Source organism: Mustelus asterias, chromosome 6 (genome assembly GCF_964213995.1).
Source record: "Mustelus asterias chromosome 6, sMusAst1.hap1.1, whole genome shotgun sequence".
Lineage (NCBI taxonomy): Eukaryota > Metazoa > Chordata > Chondrichthyes > Carcharhiniformes > Triakidae > Mustelus > Mustelus asterias.
Window position 1 is genome coordinate 6,880,798 of NC_135806.1, and position 18,919 is coordinate 6,899,716.

General features: G+C 44.7%; 1 protein-coding gene across 2 annotated transcripts in view; it reads left to right on the plus strand.

Annotated features, from left to right (window-relative positions):
- elp1 (elongator acetyltransferase complex subunit 1) overlaps positions 1–18,919 on the plus strand; it is a 72,950-nt gene that overhangs the window by 31,762 nt on the left and 22,269 nt on the right. For both annotated transcript variants that reach the window (XM_078213942.1, XM_078213943.1), the window contains 11 exons: positions 2,002–2,111; positions 3,555–3,608; positions 3,724–3,829; positions 4,843–4,958; positions 9,046–9,119; positions 10,518–10,596; positions 11,457–11,536; positions 13,207–13,338; positions 14,185–14,270; positions 16,118–16,266; positions 17,255–17,378. In XM_078213942.1, coding sequence (XP_078070068.1) covers positions 2,002–2,111; positions 3,555–3,608; positions 3,724–3,829; positions 4,843–4,958; positions 9,046–9,119; positions 10,518–10,596; positions 11,457–11,536; positions 13,207–13,338; positions 14,185–14,270; positions 16,118–16,266; positions 17,255–17,378 — 1,110 coding nt within the window. The remainder of the gene's footprint in view (positions 1–2,001; positions 2,112–3,554; positions 3,609–3,723; positions 3,830–4,842; positions 4,959–9,045; positions 9,120–10,517; positions 10,597–11,456; positions 11,537–13,206; positions 13,339–14,184; positions 14,271–16,117; positions 16,267–17,254; positions 17,379–18,919) is intronic.

Below are 18,919 nucleotides of genomic sequence, written 5' to 3' on the forward strand. Positions count from 1 at the left end.
GCTTCCGTCGCTCCAGAGAAAACAACCCTAGTTTGTCCAGCCTCTCCTTAAAGCTTATACCCTCTAATCCAGGCAGCATCCTGGTAAACCTCTTCTGCATCCTCTCCAAAGTCTCCACAGAATTAATCTTAAGTGCGGCCTAACCAAAGTTAAAGTTTATTTATTAGTCACAAGTAAAGCTTACATTAACACTGCAATGAAGTTACTGAAATTTTCCTAGTCGCCACAGTCTGGCGCCTGTTCGGGTCAATGCACCTAACCAGCACGTCTTTCAGAATGTGAGAAGAAACTGGAGTAACCGGAGGAAACCCACGCAGACATGGGGAGAATGTGCGAACTTCACACAGACAGTGACCCAAGCCGGGAATCGAACCCGGGTCCCTGGCGCTGTGAAGCAGCAGTGTTAACCACTGTGCCACCGTGCCACTCAAAGTTTTATAAAGCTGCAACATGGCATTCTGACTCTTGTGCTCAATGCCCCAACCAATAAAGGCAAGCATGCCACATGCCCTCTTTGCCACCCTATCTACTTGTGTGGCCACTTTCAGGAAGCTATGGACTTGAACCCCAAGATCCCTTGGTACATGAATGTTGTTGAAGGTCCTACCGTTAATTGTATACTTACCCTTAATATTTGATCTCCCAAAGTGCAGCACCTCACACTTGCCTGGATTAAGCACCATCTGCCATTTCTCCGCCCATATCTGCAGCTGATCTATAATATCCTGCTGTTTCATTTGACAACCTTCTACACAATCCACAACTCCACCTATCTTTGCGTCGCCTGCAAACTTATTAACCCACCCATCTACGTTTTCATCCAAGTCATTTATATATATCACAAATAGCAGACGTTCCAATACGGATCCCTGCGGGACACCACTAGTCACAGACTTTCAGCCAGAAAAACACCCTTCCACCATTCCTTGCCAGACGTTGATTTTGAATTGATCTTGCGGCCGCTTCATTTCATTATGCCCCTGTATCTACATATCAAGTTTAATTTGGATAATGCTTTGAGATGCAGCTTTGTCTGATTGAACGAAGCAGGTTTCATCACATTATTGCCCAGTGATCACCCTTAATTCTAAGTTTCTCTGTTGGAGAAATAACTAAATCTACTTTCTAAAAGTGATGAGTTTGATTTGTATTACCATTCTTGATACCATTGGATTAGAATAATAATGCCCAGTGAGGCTGTTGTTAGGATGCCACCTTTCTGTTTTGTCGTCAAGTCACTGATGTAATGAGTAGACTGCTGACACTTTTTAATCTAGTTTAGAGAATTATGGATATGCAGCCGTGAGAAGAGAGGGAATGGTGCTAAAGACCTGTTTATTTGTGTTGAGAATCATAGAGTCCCTACAGTGCAGAAGGAGGCCATTCGGCCCATTGAGTCTGCACTGACCACAATCCCACCCAGGCCCTATTCCCATAACCCCACATATTTACACTGCTAGTCCCCCTGACACTAAGGGGTAATTTAGCATGGCCAATCCACCTAACCCGCACATCCTTGGACTGTGGAAGGAAACCGGAGCATCCGGAGGAAACCCACGCAGACATGTGAAGAATGTGCAAACTCCACACAGCCAGTGACCCGAGGCCAGAATTGAACCTGGGTCCCTGGTGCTATGAGGCAGCAGTGCGAACCACTGTGCCACCCCTCTTACGTGTTTATTTTCTAAACAATAGACCTACATCACTCCACCATTGGCACCGTCGCCTTCAGTTATCTGAGCCTTAAGGTCTAGAATTCTGTCAGTAAACCTCTCTGGCTCACGATCTCTCGCTCTTCTCTCTGTCTCGCTCCATTCCTTTAAGATGCTCTTTAAAATCTTCCTCTTTGACCGAACCTTTGCTCACCTGCCATAAATATCCACCCATGTGGCCCTGTGCCAAATTCTGAAAACTGCAATGAAGCATCTGGGGACAAGGTTGAAGATGCTATGTAAATGGAAGTCACTGTTGTATATAATAAAATTTCAATGTCTCCTTCAGGCACGGATTCCTCTGAGGCATGTGTGAAGCCGTGGAAGTCAGCTGCTGGATGTTTGGTACAATTTCCTCAGCCTTGTATTGAGACAGCTGTATGTACTGTTGATGGAGAGGTGAGCTGGGTTATCTTTCTCTGACAGTTTTTTTTTTAACCACCTGAAAGCACAGCTCTGAAGAAGAGTCGCACAGACTCGCAGCGTTAACTCTGTTCCTCTCTCTCCACAGAGGCTGCCAGACCTGCTGAGTTTTTCCGGCATTTTCTGTTTTTATTTCAGGTTTCCAGCATCCGCGGTGTTTTGCATTTCTATGATGAAAGCATCAGTTGCTTGCCCCAGCACCATCCCAAAGGCAGCAGTACAATCTGGATCCTTATGTAGAAGGTCATTCTTAATGGGCATGCCTGAACACTGAGAGTTAGCAGGATGTTTGACAGAGTAGGGAGGGATGCCTGAACCTGGGAGGCACAGTGGTTAGCACTGCTGCCTCACAGCACCAGGGTTCAGTTCCGGGCCCGGGTCACTGTCTTTATAGAGTTTGCACATTCTCCCCATGTCTGCACGGGTTTCCTCCGGGTGCTCCGGTTTCCTCCCACAGTCCAAAGACGTGCTGGTTAGGTGGTTTGGCTATGCTAAATTCTCCCTCAGTGTACCCGGACAGGTGCCAGAGTGTGGCGACTAGAGGATTTTCACTGTAACTTCATTGCAGTGTTAATGTAAGCCTACTTGTGACACTGATAAATAAAAAAGTTTCTCACGGGTGCACCGGTTTCCTCCCACAGTCCAAAGATGCGTGGGTTAGGTGGATTGACCATGCTAAATTGCCCCTTAGTGTCAGGGGGATTAGCAGGGTAAATATGTGGGGTTATGGGGATAGGGCCTGGGTGGGATTGTGGTCGGTGTAGACCTGATAGGCCGAATGGCCTCCTACTGCACTATAGAGATTCTGTGATTTTATCTCCATCTAACATCTACCTGTGCTTCCAACTGTTGGTACTGAAATGCATTGACAAAACAAACCTTGGGCAATTTATCCCTCCTTAATTGAAAGTTAAGTGAAAATAGGGCCTTTCCTGCCAAACATCAGAGATAGCTAAGTTATCGAACCTTAGACCTTCTCAGTTGTTATGATCCAGCCAGTTCTCTCATTGCTCCTCTCTTAGGCAGTCCCTCAGGATTGAGGGTGACTTGCTTCCACTTTGGTTCGATGGGTTCTGAGAGGGTTGGTAAGTCTGAAGCGCGATCTGCAGACTCTGCCGCATGTGGGACAGGTGGTGTTTGAAGTGTTGGGTAGATGGATTGTTTGCAGATTTGTGCATCTTCCCACTGGAGTCTCTCGATGTGCTCAGTGCCTTCCTGAATCACCCTTCTCCACTTTGGCCGACCACAAACCAGGGACTCCCAGATGTTCGACCTCATCGGGGATGCTCTGAGGGTATCCCTAAAATGTTCCCAGTGTCTCTTCATCAACAAATAGGTGCGATGAATGAATTATTTAATTGCTTCAAGCATCAGCATCTAAAAATGAGTTTACTCTGTCCTTTCTGTCCTCCCCTCTAGGAAATGGTCTTGGGTCTGACAGAAAGATCTCGTTTCTTTATTAATGATTTAGAGGTAAGTTGCATTTTTAAAAAGTTTCATTTTAAAGCATTTGATTTTTTTCTGTGTAAATTTAAAGCAGTGAATGCCATTTTTGAAATTATCTCGGGGGTGTTTTTGTTCTGAACAGATTGCCTCCAACGTTACATCATTTGTAGTATGTGATGAGTTCCTGCTATTCACGACCCATTCACACACCTGTCGCTGTCTCAACCTTAGGACTACTTCATTAAAAAGTAAGTGTATAAACCACAAGTAGTAAACTGGATTAAACTACTCAAAGGTCAGCATTCATAGAATCCCTACAGTGCAGAAGGAGGCCATTCAGCCCATCGAGTCTGCACCGACTCTCTCTGACAGAGTATCTTACCAAGGCCCACCCCCCACCCTAACCCTGTAAACGCATACATTTCCCATGGCTAATCCCTCCCAACCTACATATCTTTGGACACGAGGGGACAATTTAGCATGGCCAATCCACCTAACCTGCACATCTTTGGACTGTGGAACGAAACAGGAGCACCCGGAGGAAACCCACGGAGAACGTGCAAACTCCACACGGACAGTCACCTGAGGCCGGAATTGAACCCGGATCCTTGGCGCTGTGAGGCAGCAGTGCTAACCACCGTGCCATCCTAAATTATTATTATTAATATTATTAGACTGCTTGGAGTTTTGTTTGTTATAAAAAGAGGAAATTTCTTTGCCGCCCACCATCCTGTGTAGAATAACATTTTTGCCACCTTTCTGATGCAAGTTTAAGTATCTGCTTGAATTCTGTTTAAGCTGCTGCCTCAGCGCCAGGAACCCGGGTTCAATTCCGGCCTTGGGTCACTGTGTGGAGTTTGCACGTTCTCCCCGTGACTGCTTGGGCTTCCCCCGGTTCCTCCGGTTACTCCAGTTTCCTCCCACACTCCAAAGATATGCGGGTTCGGTGGATTGGCCATGCTAAATTGTCCCTTAGTGTCCAAAGATTGTGTAGGTTAGGGGGATTAGCAGACTAAATATGTGGAGTTACAGGGATAAGACCTGGGTGGGATTGTTGTGGGTGCAGGCCCGATGGGCGAGTGGCCTACTCCTGCACTGTAGGGATTCTATGATTTTATATCCGATGCAAAATCACTAAACTAACCCTTTGTTTAACCAGGACATTGTAGATCTTTGCTGTTTTTACCTGTGCTTTCTGTAGCTTTTTATTTCAAGACTTTGACCATCTAAGATTGATTTAACTCGCTGTCTCCACAAACAGCTTTATCACAGCTTTCAAGTAGCAGTTCCCAGCCAAATGATGAAACAGTTCGTAGAGTGGAGAGAGGATCTCGCATAGTGACAGTTGTATCCCAGGACACCAAACTCCTCCTTCAGGTCAGTAATGGCATTGCTGAAACGAGTCCTTTCCCTCCGCTACAGTGCAGGAGCTAGGAGAAAGGGTATAATAATGGGGAACAAAACAAAAATGCCAACCGTTACTTTATAGAAAGAAATAACATCCCTTTGAAGTTGTGATTCAGCCTTAATGCCAAAATAAATTCCAAGATGGCACCAGAGCGAGGCAACTTCTTGCAAGCTGTGCCCAGCATACCTTCTAATTCTATCTTCTACTCTGTGCTTCTAAAACTTCATTCCAACTCTTTTAAACTCTCTAACAATGCTTTACTTATGACTGTAACACTACATTTTGCACTCTCTTGTTTCCTTCTCTATGAACAGTTAGCTTTGTCTGTATAGCGCGCAAGAAACAATGCTTTTCACTGTATCCCAATACATGGGACAATAATAAATCTAAATCAAAGTATCTGGTGATTTTGGGATGATTTGTTTGGAGTCAAATGTACGTTACACATAAGTGGGCAGAATCCAGTACCTACAACTTCACAGCAAATTTAACTTTTAGTTTCTCGATGTTCACATAGAGGAAGGATCAAATGAAACATTTCAGGACTGTGATTGCTAGATTTGTGTTAGGTGAAGGTATTAAGGGTTACAGAATCAAGGCAGTTAAGAGATAGATCCGCTGTGATTGAACTGAATGGCAGAACAGGCTCGAGGGGCTGAATGGTCTACTCTTGGTCGTATGACCCAAACTATGATGCCTACCTAATGACTTAAATCTCAATGAACAAAATACCAATCTTCTACCAACTGTTAACCAGTGCATCAGCAGCATCTGGTAGATAATTGAATGAGATGATAATGTTGAAGGATTGAATGGTCTACTCCTGTTACTCTAATCATTTGAATAGGATACAGCAGGGTTGTTGGTGCCTTTGAGTTTTGCTCCAATGTGTCACTACATTCAAAAGAAAGGATGGAAAGCCTCAAAGAATAATGGAGTTTTACAGCGTAGAAAGATCACGTGGCCCATTGTGGCTTTCTGAAACAGCTGATTAGTCATCCTTCCCTGCTCTTATCCATAACCATGCAAATTCATCCCTTCAAGAACAAAACCGTATAGCACAGGAACAGGCCTTTCGGCCCACCAAATCTGTGCCGACACAGACGCCTCTCTAATATTTTCTTGCCTCTATGTGGTCCATATCTCTATTTCCTGCCTATTCATGTATCTTTCCAGATGCCTTTTGAACGTTGTTATAGAACCTGTTTCCAATTCCTCCTCCAGCAGCGCGTTCCAGGCATTCACCACCCTCTGTGTGGAAAAACTTGCCCCTTGCATCTCTTTTAAACTTTCCTCCTCTCAATTTCAACCTATGCCCCCGAGTAATTGACCTTACGGCACGGTAGCACAGTGGTTAGCACTGCTGCTTCACAGCTCCAGGATCCCGGGTTCGATTCCCGGCTCGGGTCACTGTCTGTGTGGAGTTTGCACATTCTCCTCGTGTCTGCGTGGGTTTCCTCCGGGTGCTCCGGTTTCCTCCCACAGTCCAAAGATGTGCGGGTTAGGTTGATTGGCCAGGTTAAAAATTGTCCCTTAGAGTCCTGGGATGCGTCGGTTAGAGGGATTTGTGGGTAAAATATGTGGGGGGAGGGCCTGGGTGGGATTGTGGTCGGTGCAGACTCGATGGGCCGAATGGCCTCCTTCTGCACTGTAGGGTTTCTATGTTCTATGTCTATGTTAGATCCTGGAATAAAGACTCTTGACTATCTACTCTATCCAAGCCTGTCGTAATCTTGTAAAATTCTTATCAGGTCCCCCTCATCCTCTGCGCTCCAATCCAAGTTTGTTCAACCTTTCTTCATAGTCCATATCCTCCAAACCAGGCAACATCCTGACAAGTGTTTATCCAAGGAAAGATGTTTATAAAAGAGCATTTTTTAAAAAGAGGAGCATACTGCTGGGGTGGAAAACCTGACTGTGCTGCAGCTGTGTGAAGTGTTTTGATCAGGTAGCTAAAAACCATTCTTTACTTCACAATCTTCAAATAGACCAGGCAATCAGGGTTGCCCTAAAGTAAAAGAATTGAGAATGCCACCAAAGAAGCTGACCCCAATCTTCATGATCCTGAGCTTTTTGTCATTAATGGCGTGTATAGTGTAGGACTGGAAACCTATTTATTATATGGAGCACTGTAGTGTGTTTAGGGGCTTGAATGGCCGGAACCAATGACCGAGACGACAAGTGAGCATATTAATTAGGAGCAGAAGTAGACCATTCGCTCCCTCAAGCCTGCTCTGCCAGTCGGTGAGATCGTGGCCTCAGCTCCACATTGGGGCGGCACAGCGGTTAGTGCTGCTGCCTCACAGCACCAGAGTTCAATTTCAGCCTCGAGTCACTGTGTGGAGTTTGCACAATCTCTCTGTGTCTGCATGGGTTTCCCCCAGGTACTCTGGTTTCCTCCCACAGTCCAAAAAATGAGTGGGTTAGGTGCATTGGCCATGCTAAATTCTCCCTTAGTGTCAGGGGGATTAGCGGGGTAAATGTGTAGGGTTACGGGGATAGGCCCTGGGTGGGAGTATGGTCGGTGCAGACTTGGTGCAGGCCGAATGGCCTCCTTCTGCACTTTAGGGATTCTATGATTCTGCCGCCTACCCCCCTCCTCCCCTCAATAATCTTTGACTCCTTTATTAATGAAGAATCTTTACCTATCTCTGCCTTAGAAGTATTCAATGACCCTGCCTCCACCACTCTCCGGGGAAGGGAATTTAAAAGACTCATGACCCTCTGAGAAAACATTTCTTCCCATCTCCATCTTAATGGGAGACCCGTTATTTTTAAACTGAGCCGTGACGCAGAAGTGGACTGAGGAGAATGTTCAGCGCTCCAGCTGCTGCCTTTCCTGATTCTCGTTTAGGGAGTGGTGGAATTAATTTCATAAAGCATGTTCATCACAATAAGCTCGAGATGTCCCTGACAAATGTGTGCGCTGGTCCAAACGTTCAAATTTTGCTATTCTCATTTGCGTCCGTTGTAAGTGTCGAGTGAAAGAATAATTAGGAGTATAATGTTAAAGAAACCCGGACAACTCCTCTCCATCCTGCTTCATAGAGTCATAGAATCCCTGCAGAAGGAGGCCATTTGGCCCATCAATTCTGTACCAACCACAATCCCACCCAGGTCTTATTCCCGTAACCTTCATTTACCCTGCTGATCTCCCTGACACTAAGGGGGCAATTTAGCATGGCCAATCAACCTAACCCGCACATCTTTAGACTGTGGGGGGAAACCGGAGCACCCGGAGGAAACTCACGCAGACACTGGGAGAACGTGCAAACTCCGCACAGACAGTGACCCGAGGCTGGAATTGAACCCAGGTCCCTGGCGCTGTAAGGCAGCAGTGCTAACCACTGTGCCACCGTGCCGCCCCATTTTTCATGGACTGTTTTGCTTGTTTAAAATCATATGTATTTTTTCTACAACAATTTGCATTTATATGACACCTTTTATGTAGCAAATGTTCCAAGGTGCTTCACAGGAATGTTATCAAACCAAATCTGACACTGAGTCATGTAAGGAGACAGGTGACCAAAAGCTTGGTCAAAGAGAGAGGTTTTGAGTCACACTCCTTAAAAGAGAAGAGAGGCAGAGAGGTTCAAGGAGGGGATTCCAGAGCTAAGTGTTTGATTCATTATTGTCACATGCATTGGGATACAGTGAAAAGTATTGTTTCTTGTGCGCTATACAGACAAAGCATACCGTTCATAGAGAAGGAAAGGAGAGGGTGCAGAATGTAGTGTTACAGTCATAGCTAGGGTGCAGAGAAAGATCAACTTAGTGCCAAATCTATAAGAGATTGAATTAGAGCTTGTTAGAGTTTAAAAGAGTTAGAATGAAGGTTTAGAAGCATAGAACACGAGTAAAGGATAGAATTAGAAGGTATGCTGGGCACAGCTTGCAAGAAGTCGCCTCGCTTGGGTGCCATCTTGGGAAAAATCAGGTCTTAGCAGCTGAAGTCTGGCCACCATTGGTGGAGCGATCGGGGGGAAAGCATCAGACCAAAATATGGGCTGGAGTTTATATTTGGAATGAATTGTCAGCTTCCTGTTCTTTGTGCAGATGCCACGTGGAAATCTGGAAGTCATTCACCACCGTGCATTGGTACTGGCTCAGGTGCGAAGATATCTGGACAGGTCTGTAGATCACTAACCCTATTAAAATCAGAGCTGTAGTTGTAGGCAGTTTTCCAAATACCACAATGGTCAACTCTGTTGCGGTTTATGTATCCTTCTGCAAAGCTACAATTGTTCTCCTTAGGGCAGAGAGGGTTAAGGGGAGATGTAACAGAGTCATTCAAAATGACCGAGGGTTTTGATAGAGTGAGCACAGAGATAGTGGCAAATGGGTCGGCAACCAGAGGACACAAATGTCTGATGAGTGACAAGAGAAACTGAGGGGACATGAGAATTGCACTTACTCTCCGGCTGTTGTGATCTGGACTGCCAATGTGCTGCATTAAAGGTCAGTGGAAGTACGTCAAACAGTAACTTTCAAAAGGCAACTGGATAAGTACACGGGAGGGGAATAGTTGCAAGGGTGTAGGGAAAGTGTAGGGGGTGGGAGACGAATTCATCAGCTCTTCCAAAGAGCCAGCACAGGCATGATGGGCCAAATGGCCTCCTGTGTTAAAATTCAGTCTTTAGAGCAACAGATAAATAGGATATGTGTCAATGTTGAAGGTCTAATCCGCCGGGAACATTTGTGTGAGAATGGGAGAAGCTGTAGAATGGTTAAGATTTTAGGATTTACAACAATTTTCTACTATCAGGCCACTATAAGGAGGCACTAAATAGCAGAGAGAGTAACCGAGCTCTGCTCACACCAGTTAATGTCAGTTGAGAGAAACCCGTCCATCATGGACACTCCAGGGACTGACCAACTGTTTTAATTTGTGGGTGTCCTTGGTTCAAAATGGTCAATGCATGTAGAATGGGGAAATGTTTTTTAACCAGTACCCACAGAGCAGAAAAACCACTCTGCCCTGGGTCAGGGCTGTTTGAGTGTTCATTCCCAGAGATAGAGGGTGTTCTCTGCTGCTGTGCATGCTGGGTAATGAGCTCACCATTGCTCAGGAACTGTACCTTTTATTAAATCCACTGCCATCCTGTGTTGGCCTTCCCGCACTGACAGTGTGAGAAAAAGGGAGCAGAGAGGGAGCAAGCTACAAGATCAAGTGCCCGTGATCCAGTGAAAGTTCCAGGTATTGCAGCTTTAAAGCCACAGGCTTTGTCCAGTTTTAAGCTCTAAAAGGGCTTGGTGCATTGAAGTTTGTAATTTCCGAGTATCTATGAATTCAGAGTGCCTGTTCTGTATCTCACCACGTAAGTTATTTGGGGTCTCAATAAGTGGCCACTTCTCTGCAAATATCCTTTCATAGAGTTTTAATAAGTGGCTAGGTTTTGTAAATGTCCGGTTCTGTAGATTTCACTGTTTTAATAAAGACAGGGGAAAACATTGTAAGTTTTAGTAAAGCATCTAGTGTTGCATGAGATAATGGCTGTAGATCCAATCTGTTAATTTCCTTTTCTTAGGCTTAAGTACAAGGAAGCCTTTGAATGTATGAGAAAGCTGAGAATAAATCTCAATCTCATCCATGATCACAACCCGAAGGTGAGTAATTTTATCAAATCCTTTTAAACATCTTTTATCTGGTTTACCAAAATGTGTGTCTTGCGCTGAGGGGAGGAGATTGGTTCCTCCAACACATTAACTGATTAATAGAAGATGTGTTTTTGATTCCCTTGCTCCTTTTCTTTCCCACGGAAGGCAAATGTGACCAATATCTGTGCATAGTCATGCACTTGTGAGGTGAATAAAAGTCTCTCGAGCCCAGTGAAGCAGTGTCTTTTTGTAGTTAAAGTGGCTGTCGTCAGTGATCCTCAGAGTTCTAGCAATGACTGCCTGAAGAAAAGGGCGGCACGGCAGCACAGTGGTTAGCACTGCTGCCTCACAGAGCCAGTGAGCCGGGTTCAATTCTGGCCTCGGGTCACTGTCTGTGTGGAGTTTGCACCACTTCCCCGTGTCTGCATGGGTTTCCTCCGGGTGCTCCAGTTTCCTCCCACAGTCCAAAGATGTGCGGGTTCGGTGGATTGGCCGTACTAAATTGACCCTTAGTGTCAGGGGGAATAGCAGGGTAAATACGTGGGGTTACGGGAATAAGGCCTGGGTGGGATTGTGGTCAGTACAGACTTGATGGACCGAATGACTTCCTTCTGCACTGTAGAGATTCTATGATTCTATTCAGTCTGCAGCTTTAATCAGAATAAAGCATTTTCAGAATGTGAAAAGAGAATCCTATTCAATAATTAGTAGGTTCTAGCAGAGGAAAATGTTTAATTGATCCAGAACAGGCACTGCTCCAATGATATAAATGGAATCATCCAAGTGACATATGTTGACTGAGACTTTGTTCAGAGTTGCTTTTAGTTGTCGTGTGAATAATATTTGCCAATACATCTGTTTGTCTTCAGGTATTTTTGGAAAATTTAGAGAACTTCGTGAAGCAGATCAATTCTATAAATTACATCAATTTGTTCCTGACTGAATTGAAGTAAGTGTCATTAAAAGAAAAACAAAGAACTTTAATCTATGTACCACTGTTGACTACAGAAGAGCATCCTAAAGAGCTTTGCGGTAATTTTAAAATGCAGTCACTGTTGTAACGTAAGAAATGCAGCAGTCAGTTTGCACACAGCAAGATCCCACAGACAGCAATGTGATAATGACCAGGAAACCTGTTTTTTAGCAATGTTATTTGAGGGATAAGTATTGGCCAGGAAACTTGTTCCTCTTCTAACTAATGGCACGGGACCTTTTCTGCCCATCTGAGAGGGCAGATGGGAAGTCAATTGAAAGGTGGTACCTTAGCACTTACTACATTGGGAATATCAACAAAGGTTTTTATACTTACGTTTTTGACTTGGACGCAAGACTGTTAGCCAGTGAACCATTGCTGAGGAGGAACATTTGTCATTATCTTAAAGGTTTTTTTTTCAGTTCATGCCTTTGATAGTGCCGTACTCCATCATGGCTTCATCAGGATTGTGGTGAACTGAATTAACAGTGTTCCAAGTGCAGGTCGATGTTGGCCACTGATCTCCATCCCCCAGGAGTCAGCATTTTACTGGGTTTAATCCTTCCTCCTAATGTGTGTGTTGCTGGTTAGGCCAGTGCTTTTATTGCCCATCCCTAACTGACCTTGAGAAGGTGGTGATGAGCCACGTTCATGACCACTGCAGTCTGTGTGGCGTATGAACACCCATGTTTGGGAGGGCGTCCCAGGATTTTGACTCAGCAACAGTGAAGGTACAACCGATACGTTTCCAAGTCAGGATGGTGTGTGGCTTGGAGGGAACCTTGGTGTGCCCATGTGTCTGCTGCCCTTCTCCTAGGTGGAAGATCTTGCAGGTTTAGAGCATGCTAGAACGAAAACTATTGTTTTTGCTGGAGTTCAAACGAATGAGGGGGATCTCATAGAGACTTGTAAAATTCGAACAGGACTAGCCAGGGTAGATGCAGAGAGGATGTTCCCGATGGTGGGGGTAGTCCAGAACCAGGGGGTCACAGTCTGAGGACTCAGGGCAGACCATTTAGGATGGAGGTGAGGAGACATTTCTTCACCTAAAGAGTGGTGAGCCTGTGGAATTTATTACCACAGGAAGTAGTTGATGCCAAAACATTGAATGTATTCAAGTGGCGGCTGGATATAGCACATGGGGCGAATGGGATCAAAGGTTATGGGGAGAAAGCAGGATTAGGCTATTGAGTTGGACGATCAGCCATGATGGTAATGAATGGTGGAGCAGGCTCGAAGGGCCGAATGGCCTCCTCTTGCTCCTACCTTCTATGTTTCTATGCTGTCAGTGGAGCCTTGGTGAGTTGCCACAGTACATCTTGTAGATGGCACATGCTGCAACTTTTGTGCGTCAATTGGAGGGGTGGGAGTTGATAGGGTTGGGATGGATGTTTAAGTGGTGGATGAGGATTGCATTTCTTCCTCTCTGTAGAAGGCACACTTCATCCTGGGGTGTGAGCAGAGCTTCCAGGCAAATCCTGGTAACACGAGACAATCAAGTTTGCTTGGTCCTTCAGCGCATCGTTTAGGCGCTCGGTACTTCAGGTTATTCGGGGAAAATCAATTTCTTAAAATCGGAATCAAAGACAGCATCCTTAAAGCCAATGACAGAATTTTGTTCTGCATACACCTCTCTTCTTTTCCAGAGAGGAAGACGTCACAAAAACAATGTACCCATATCTCCCCAGCTCATCAACTTCAGCACCTGAGATCGGAACTAAAGTGAACATGGTCTGTGACGCACTGCGAACTACAATGGAGAGAATCAACCCTCACAAGTAAGAAAGATTTGCAGTATGTCGCGCCTTACATGGTCCATGATGGCCAAAACTCTTTACAACCAACTACGTTTCTTTTTACAGAGTAGTCACTGTTGTAGGAAATGCCGCAACCAATTTGCTCATTGCAAGCTCCCACAATTAGCAATGAGATAACCAGAAAATCAGTTATTTGTTATTGCTGGGTGAGGGATAAATGTTTAGCCGAGGACATCATTGAGGACACTCCTGCTCTTCTCTGGCAAGGGATCTTTTACTTTGACCTGAGAGGGCAGAGAGGACCTCGGCTTAACATCTTATCCAAAAGACAGCAATGTTGACAGTGCAGCACTCCCTCAGCATTGCACTAGGAGTGTCAGCCTCGATTTTGTCCTCAAGTCTCTGGACCAGGACTTGAACCCACAAGCTAGAGACTCAGCAAGAGTGCGTTGCACTGAGTCACTGCTGACATTGATGATAATGGTTGCGTTTGCCAAAAATGGGATAAATTCTTTGATTACACCTACCCAATGAGATGTCTAAAAGGAGCAGCAGTTGGAGGATCAACAGTACATTGTTTTATTCCTAATGCCTTTTGCCCATAGACCCTCGGTGAGCTGGCAAGCTCATTCAGGCAATCAGTAACTTGTGGACAGTGATGTACCAACATTCAAACCTTCATGGCACACACCAACATTCTTGATTTGGTTTGATTTATTATTCTTGTCTTTCTTTTGAAGGAAAATTACAATGCTTTAGAATGACCGTTCCTTCGTAGGCATTTCCAATTTAGAGATATATGTATGAACTCCGAACTGTATATTATTCCTTGCAAAATGTCTCTCACTTATCTGTTGTTTTGCACAGATACAGTTTGCCAATACTGACCTGTCACGTACGAAAACATCCTCCAGAACTGGAAACTGCTCTTCAGAAAGTCCATGAGCTAAGAGGTAACATTTTTGTAGTTGTGACAAAAATTCAATTGTATCCTAGTCTTTTCCTGATGCAATTCTGAGATTGGGCAATATCATTCTGCCTGAAAAGGCCTGTCTATTGGAATGAATAACAGAAGGGTTTCAGATCCCACTGAATAGCCACCTCCTGTTGTTATGTTCCTAACTATATTTCCCCTTCCAATATATGGACTTTAACATAAATGCAGAATGCATTTTCAAAGACCTTTCAAAGAGTCATAGAATCCCTGCAGTGCAGAAGGGGCCATTTTGCACTGACTGTCCAACAGAGCATCTTTCCCAGACCCTATCCCTGTAACCCCACTAATCCATCTAACCTACACATCTCTGGACACTAAGGGACAATTTAGCATGGCTAATCCACCTAACCTGCACATCTTTGGAGGAAACCCGGAGCACCCGGAGGCAATCCACACAGACACGGGGAGAACGTGTAGACTCCACAGTCACCTGAGGCTGGGATTGAACCCGGGTCCCTGGTGCTGTAAGGCAGCAATGCTAACCACTGTGCCACCGTGCCGCCCCAAAAGTTTCATTTATGTTCTTCAAATCAAGGGAGACCTGCAATTTGCAATGTATTATTTGTGTACTGAAATGTTCATTATCATGCAATCCTTTTATTATTTTATACATTTTTAAAGTTGTATTGGTAGCCTGTAATTAAATCATGAAATTATGATTACTTGTTTTATTTGTATCGTCATCACTATTCAGCACCAGCTGCCATGATGATTTTCAATGAACCAGTTTTCTATCTCTGTAAAATGGCTGTGTTACCTCCCAGAAATACTTAGAAACCTGCTCTGCTTGCCTCCTGTAGAGGTGTGATGCTGTAACCTCTAAACTGATACTGATAAAAAATACATCATTTTCTCCCAAATAACTAAACAAGCTTTGGCGGTTTCAGTAGAACATATCGAATATATCCCTGAGTTGTTAACGGATTAACATCAGCACGAGTTATTCTTAGCTCCTTCATGGAATGACATAGAACTTACAGTGCAGAAACTGGCCATTTGATCCAACTGGCCCATGCTGGTGTTTATGCTTCACATGAACATCCTATTTCATCCAAGTCTATCAACATATCCTTCCCTTTCATAGAACCATAGAATCCCTACAGTGCAGAAGGAGGCTATTCAACCCATCAAGTCTGCACCTACTCTCCGACAGAGCATCTTACCAAGGCCCACCACCCGCCCTATCCCCGTAACCCCATGCATTTCCTTGCTAATTCCCCTTAATCTTGGGACACTAAGGGGCAATTTACCAGGGCCAATCCATCTAATCTTTGGAGTGTGGGAGGAAACCCACGCAGACACGGAGAGCACGTGCAAGCGCCACACACGCCCATGGCCGGAATTGAACTCAGATCCCTGGCGCTGTGAGGCAGCAGTGCTAACCACTGTGCCACCGTGCCATCCCAAATCTCCCTCGTGCCGATCCAGCTTCCACCTAAAAACATCCATACTATTCACCAGAACTACATGTGGTAAAAGAATTCCACATATTGGGTTAAGCAGTTTCTTCTGAATTCCTTATTGGGTTCATCAGTGACCATTGTATGTTGATGGCATTGTTATTCCTAGAGTAGGGTGACTAGAACTCATTTTTAAAGGGGGCTTAAAAATTGGCCCCCCTCTGCCTCTTGTAACAAATCTGGCCAGTGCAAGCACAATGAGTCAAATGGTCTCCTTCTGTGCTGCAATATTCTCTGATTCCACATACCATCTCTTAAGAGCCATAGAGTATTTGCATGTAAATTAAAATAAGAGTGCCACTCTCTCTCATTTCTTACTGTCAGTCATTATTGCACATTGCAGTTGATCCTCCGTCTGACCCTGAGGCAGTCAGTGCCGAGGAGGCTCTGAAATATCTTCTCTTCCTGGTGGATGTGAATGAACTGTACGACTACGCACTGGGCACATACGACTTTGATCTTGTGATGATGGTGGCAGAGAAATCCCAAAAGGTTGGCATACTTTCATGCTTTATTCCAAAAACCTGATATTGTTTAAGGCAGGTTTTGTTTATTCATAGATCTGTAGATATTTGCAGCAGAGAAAGACGCCATTCAGTCCATCATGTCCATGCCCGTCAACAAAGATCTGACCAAACTAATCCCATTTTCCAAAACTTGGCCCGTAGCCATGGACTTCTTCGATCATAGAATCCCTGCAGTTCAGAAGGAGGCCATTTGGCCCATCGAGTCTGCACCGACAACAATGCCACCTAGGTCCTATCCCTGTAACCCCACATATTTACCCTGCTAATCTCCCTGACACTAGGGTCAATTTAGCATAGCCAATCCATCTAACCTGCACATCTTTGGCACAAAAAACAGGAAATGCTGGAAAATCTCAGCAGCTCTGACAGCATCTGTGGGGAGAGAATAGAGCCAATGTTTCAAGTCTAGATGACCCTTCATCAGAAACGTTGGCTCTATTCTCCACCCACAGATGCTGTCAGACCTGCTGAGATTTTCCAGCATTTTCTGTTTTTGTTTCAGATTCCAGCATCCGCAGTATTTTGCTTTTATCTGCATATCTTTGGACTGTGGGAGGAAACTGGAGCTCCCAAAGGAAACCCACGCAGACACGGGAAGAATGTGCAGACAGTGACCTGAGGCCGGAATTGAACCTGGATCCTGGAGCTGTGAGGCAGCGATGCTAACCACTGTGCCACCCTAAATGTTGCAAGAGTTTCTGATTCAAGGTTGTCTTGTTGCCTAAGCTCTGTAGGGCAACAGTGAACAAAAAAAGGCAAGGCAGCAAAATCAATCAAAATGTAACATTAGAAAGGCAGAAGACTGTTCGAATAAGGTCCACACTAATGTTTGAAAGGCTAAATAGTCTACTCCTGTTCCTATATTCCCATCTATATCACATAAAGTGAAGCTTTGAAGCTGACCATGATATGTTTAGGTTGATGTCCACTTGAATGTTATTCTCTTGTTCCAGGATCCTAAAGAATATCTGCCGTTTCTCAACAATCTGAAGAAAATGGAGACCAACTACCAGCGATACACCATCGATAAATATTTGAAGCGATACAAGAAAGCTCTCAGCCACCTCAGTAAATGTGGTGAGTGCAACTTCAGAACTTCAAATGCAATTGGGATTTCAGCCTTCAGCAGCATGATTGAGAAATGAGTGTTCCAGGGTGGGGGCGCCGACTTAATTCCAAGGAATTTGTCACCCAGTGTAACATCCTGTGTACATGTTTGTACACATGTAGCGGAGGAAGGGAGCACTGGCTTAGTAAACTACTTTTGATGTCTGGCCATATTTGGTGTTGCAAGGAAATCCTGTTGGATCTGCTTCTACATGTGGAATTTACGTGGGCCTGAACTAAATGAGATTGGTCTTGATAAATTGAAACCTGTTTTTGTTAGAATTATGTAACTCATTTGATGAATTCCACATAATTCAATCTGCTGCAAGTTACCAATACTCTGAATCATTACCAGACTAGTAAATATAGTTTGTATTGTCTGCAATAATGGGTAACTTCAATGTAACAAGTTGTTTTTGTATAACACCTTTCAACGTGTGAAAACGTCCCAAGGTCCTTCACAGGGCCACAATCAGACATAATTTGACGCCAAGACACTTTAAAAGAATTAATGAATGGGATCTGGGAGTCACTGACTGGGCCAGCCATGCATTTATTGCCCATCCATAATTGCCCTTGAACTGCGCATCTTATTAGGCCATTTCAGAGGGCATTTTAAGAGTCAACCACATTGCTGTGGGTCTGGACATCTTTACATTCTATAAGATCATAGAATCCCTACAGTACAGAAGAAGGCCATTCGGCCCATCGAGACTGTACCGACCACAATCCCACCCGGGCCCTATTCCCGTAACCCCACACATTTACCCTGCTAATCCCGCTGACATTAGGGTCAATTTAGCATAGCCAATCAACCTAACCCGCACATCTTTGAACTAATCCACACGTGTAGGCCAGGTAAGGACGGCAGATTTCCTCCCCTAAAGGACATTTGTGAACCAGGTGGGTTTTTACAACAATCGACAATGGTTTTGTGGTCATTAGACTTTTAATTCCAGATTTTTATTGAATTCCAATTTCACCATCTGCTACAGTGGGATTCATACTTGGTCCCCAGGTTTGATTCTCTAGATTATGAGTCGAATGACAGTACCACTAAACCACCGCCTCCCCCATAATGGAAATATTCCCTCCTGCCGTGGAAATGTTAAGAGAGAGTCAAAAGAGGTAGGTTTTAACAAGAGTATTAAAAGAGGAAGAGAGGTGGAGAGTTCTAGGGAGGGAAATCCAGAGCTTACGACTCAAGGCTGCTAAAAGCAATGACCAACATTGGTTGACCAATTACAGTGAGGATGTGCAAGAATCCAGAATTAGAGGAACGCAGGGATCTTGGAGGGTGGTAGGGCTGGAAGAGATTGCAGAGATGAGGACGGGTGAGGCCATGGAGGGATTTGGAAATCAGGGCAGGATGTTAAATGTGGAGCTTTGTCGGTCAGCAGTTCAGGGTAAACGGGCCTGGGTACAAGTTAGGCAGCAGATCTTTGAAGGGGTCGGAGTTCATGGAGGGGCTGATCAGGACTGGTCAGGTCAGGCGGTAACAAAGGAATGGA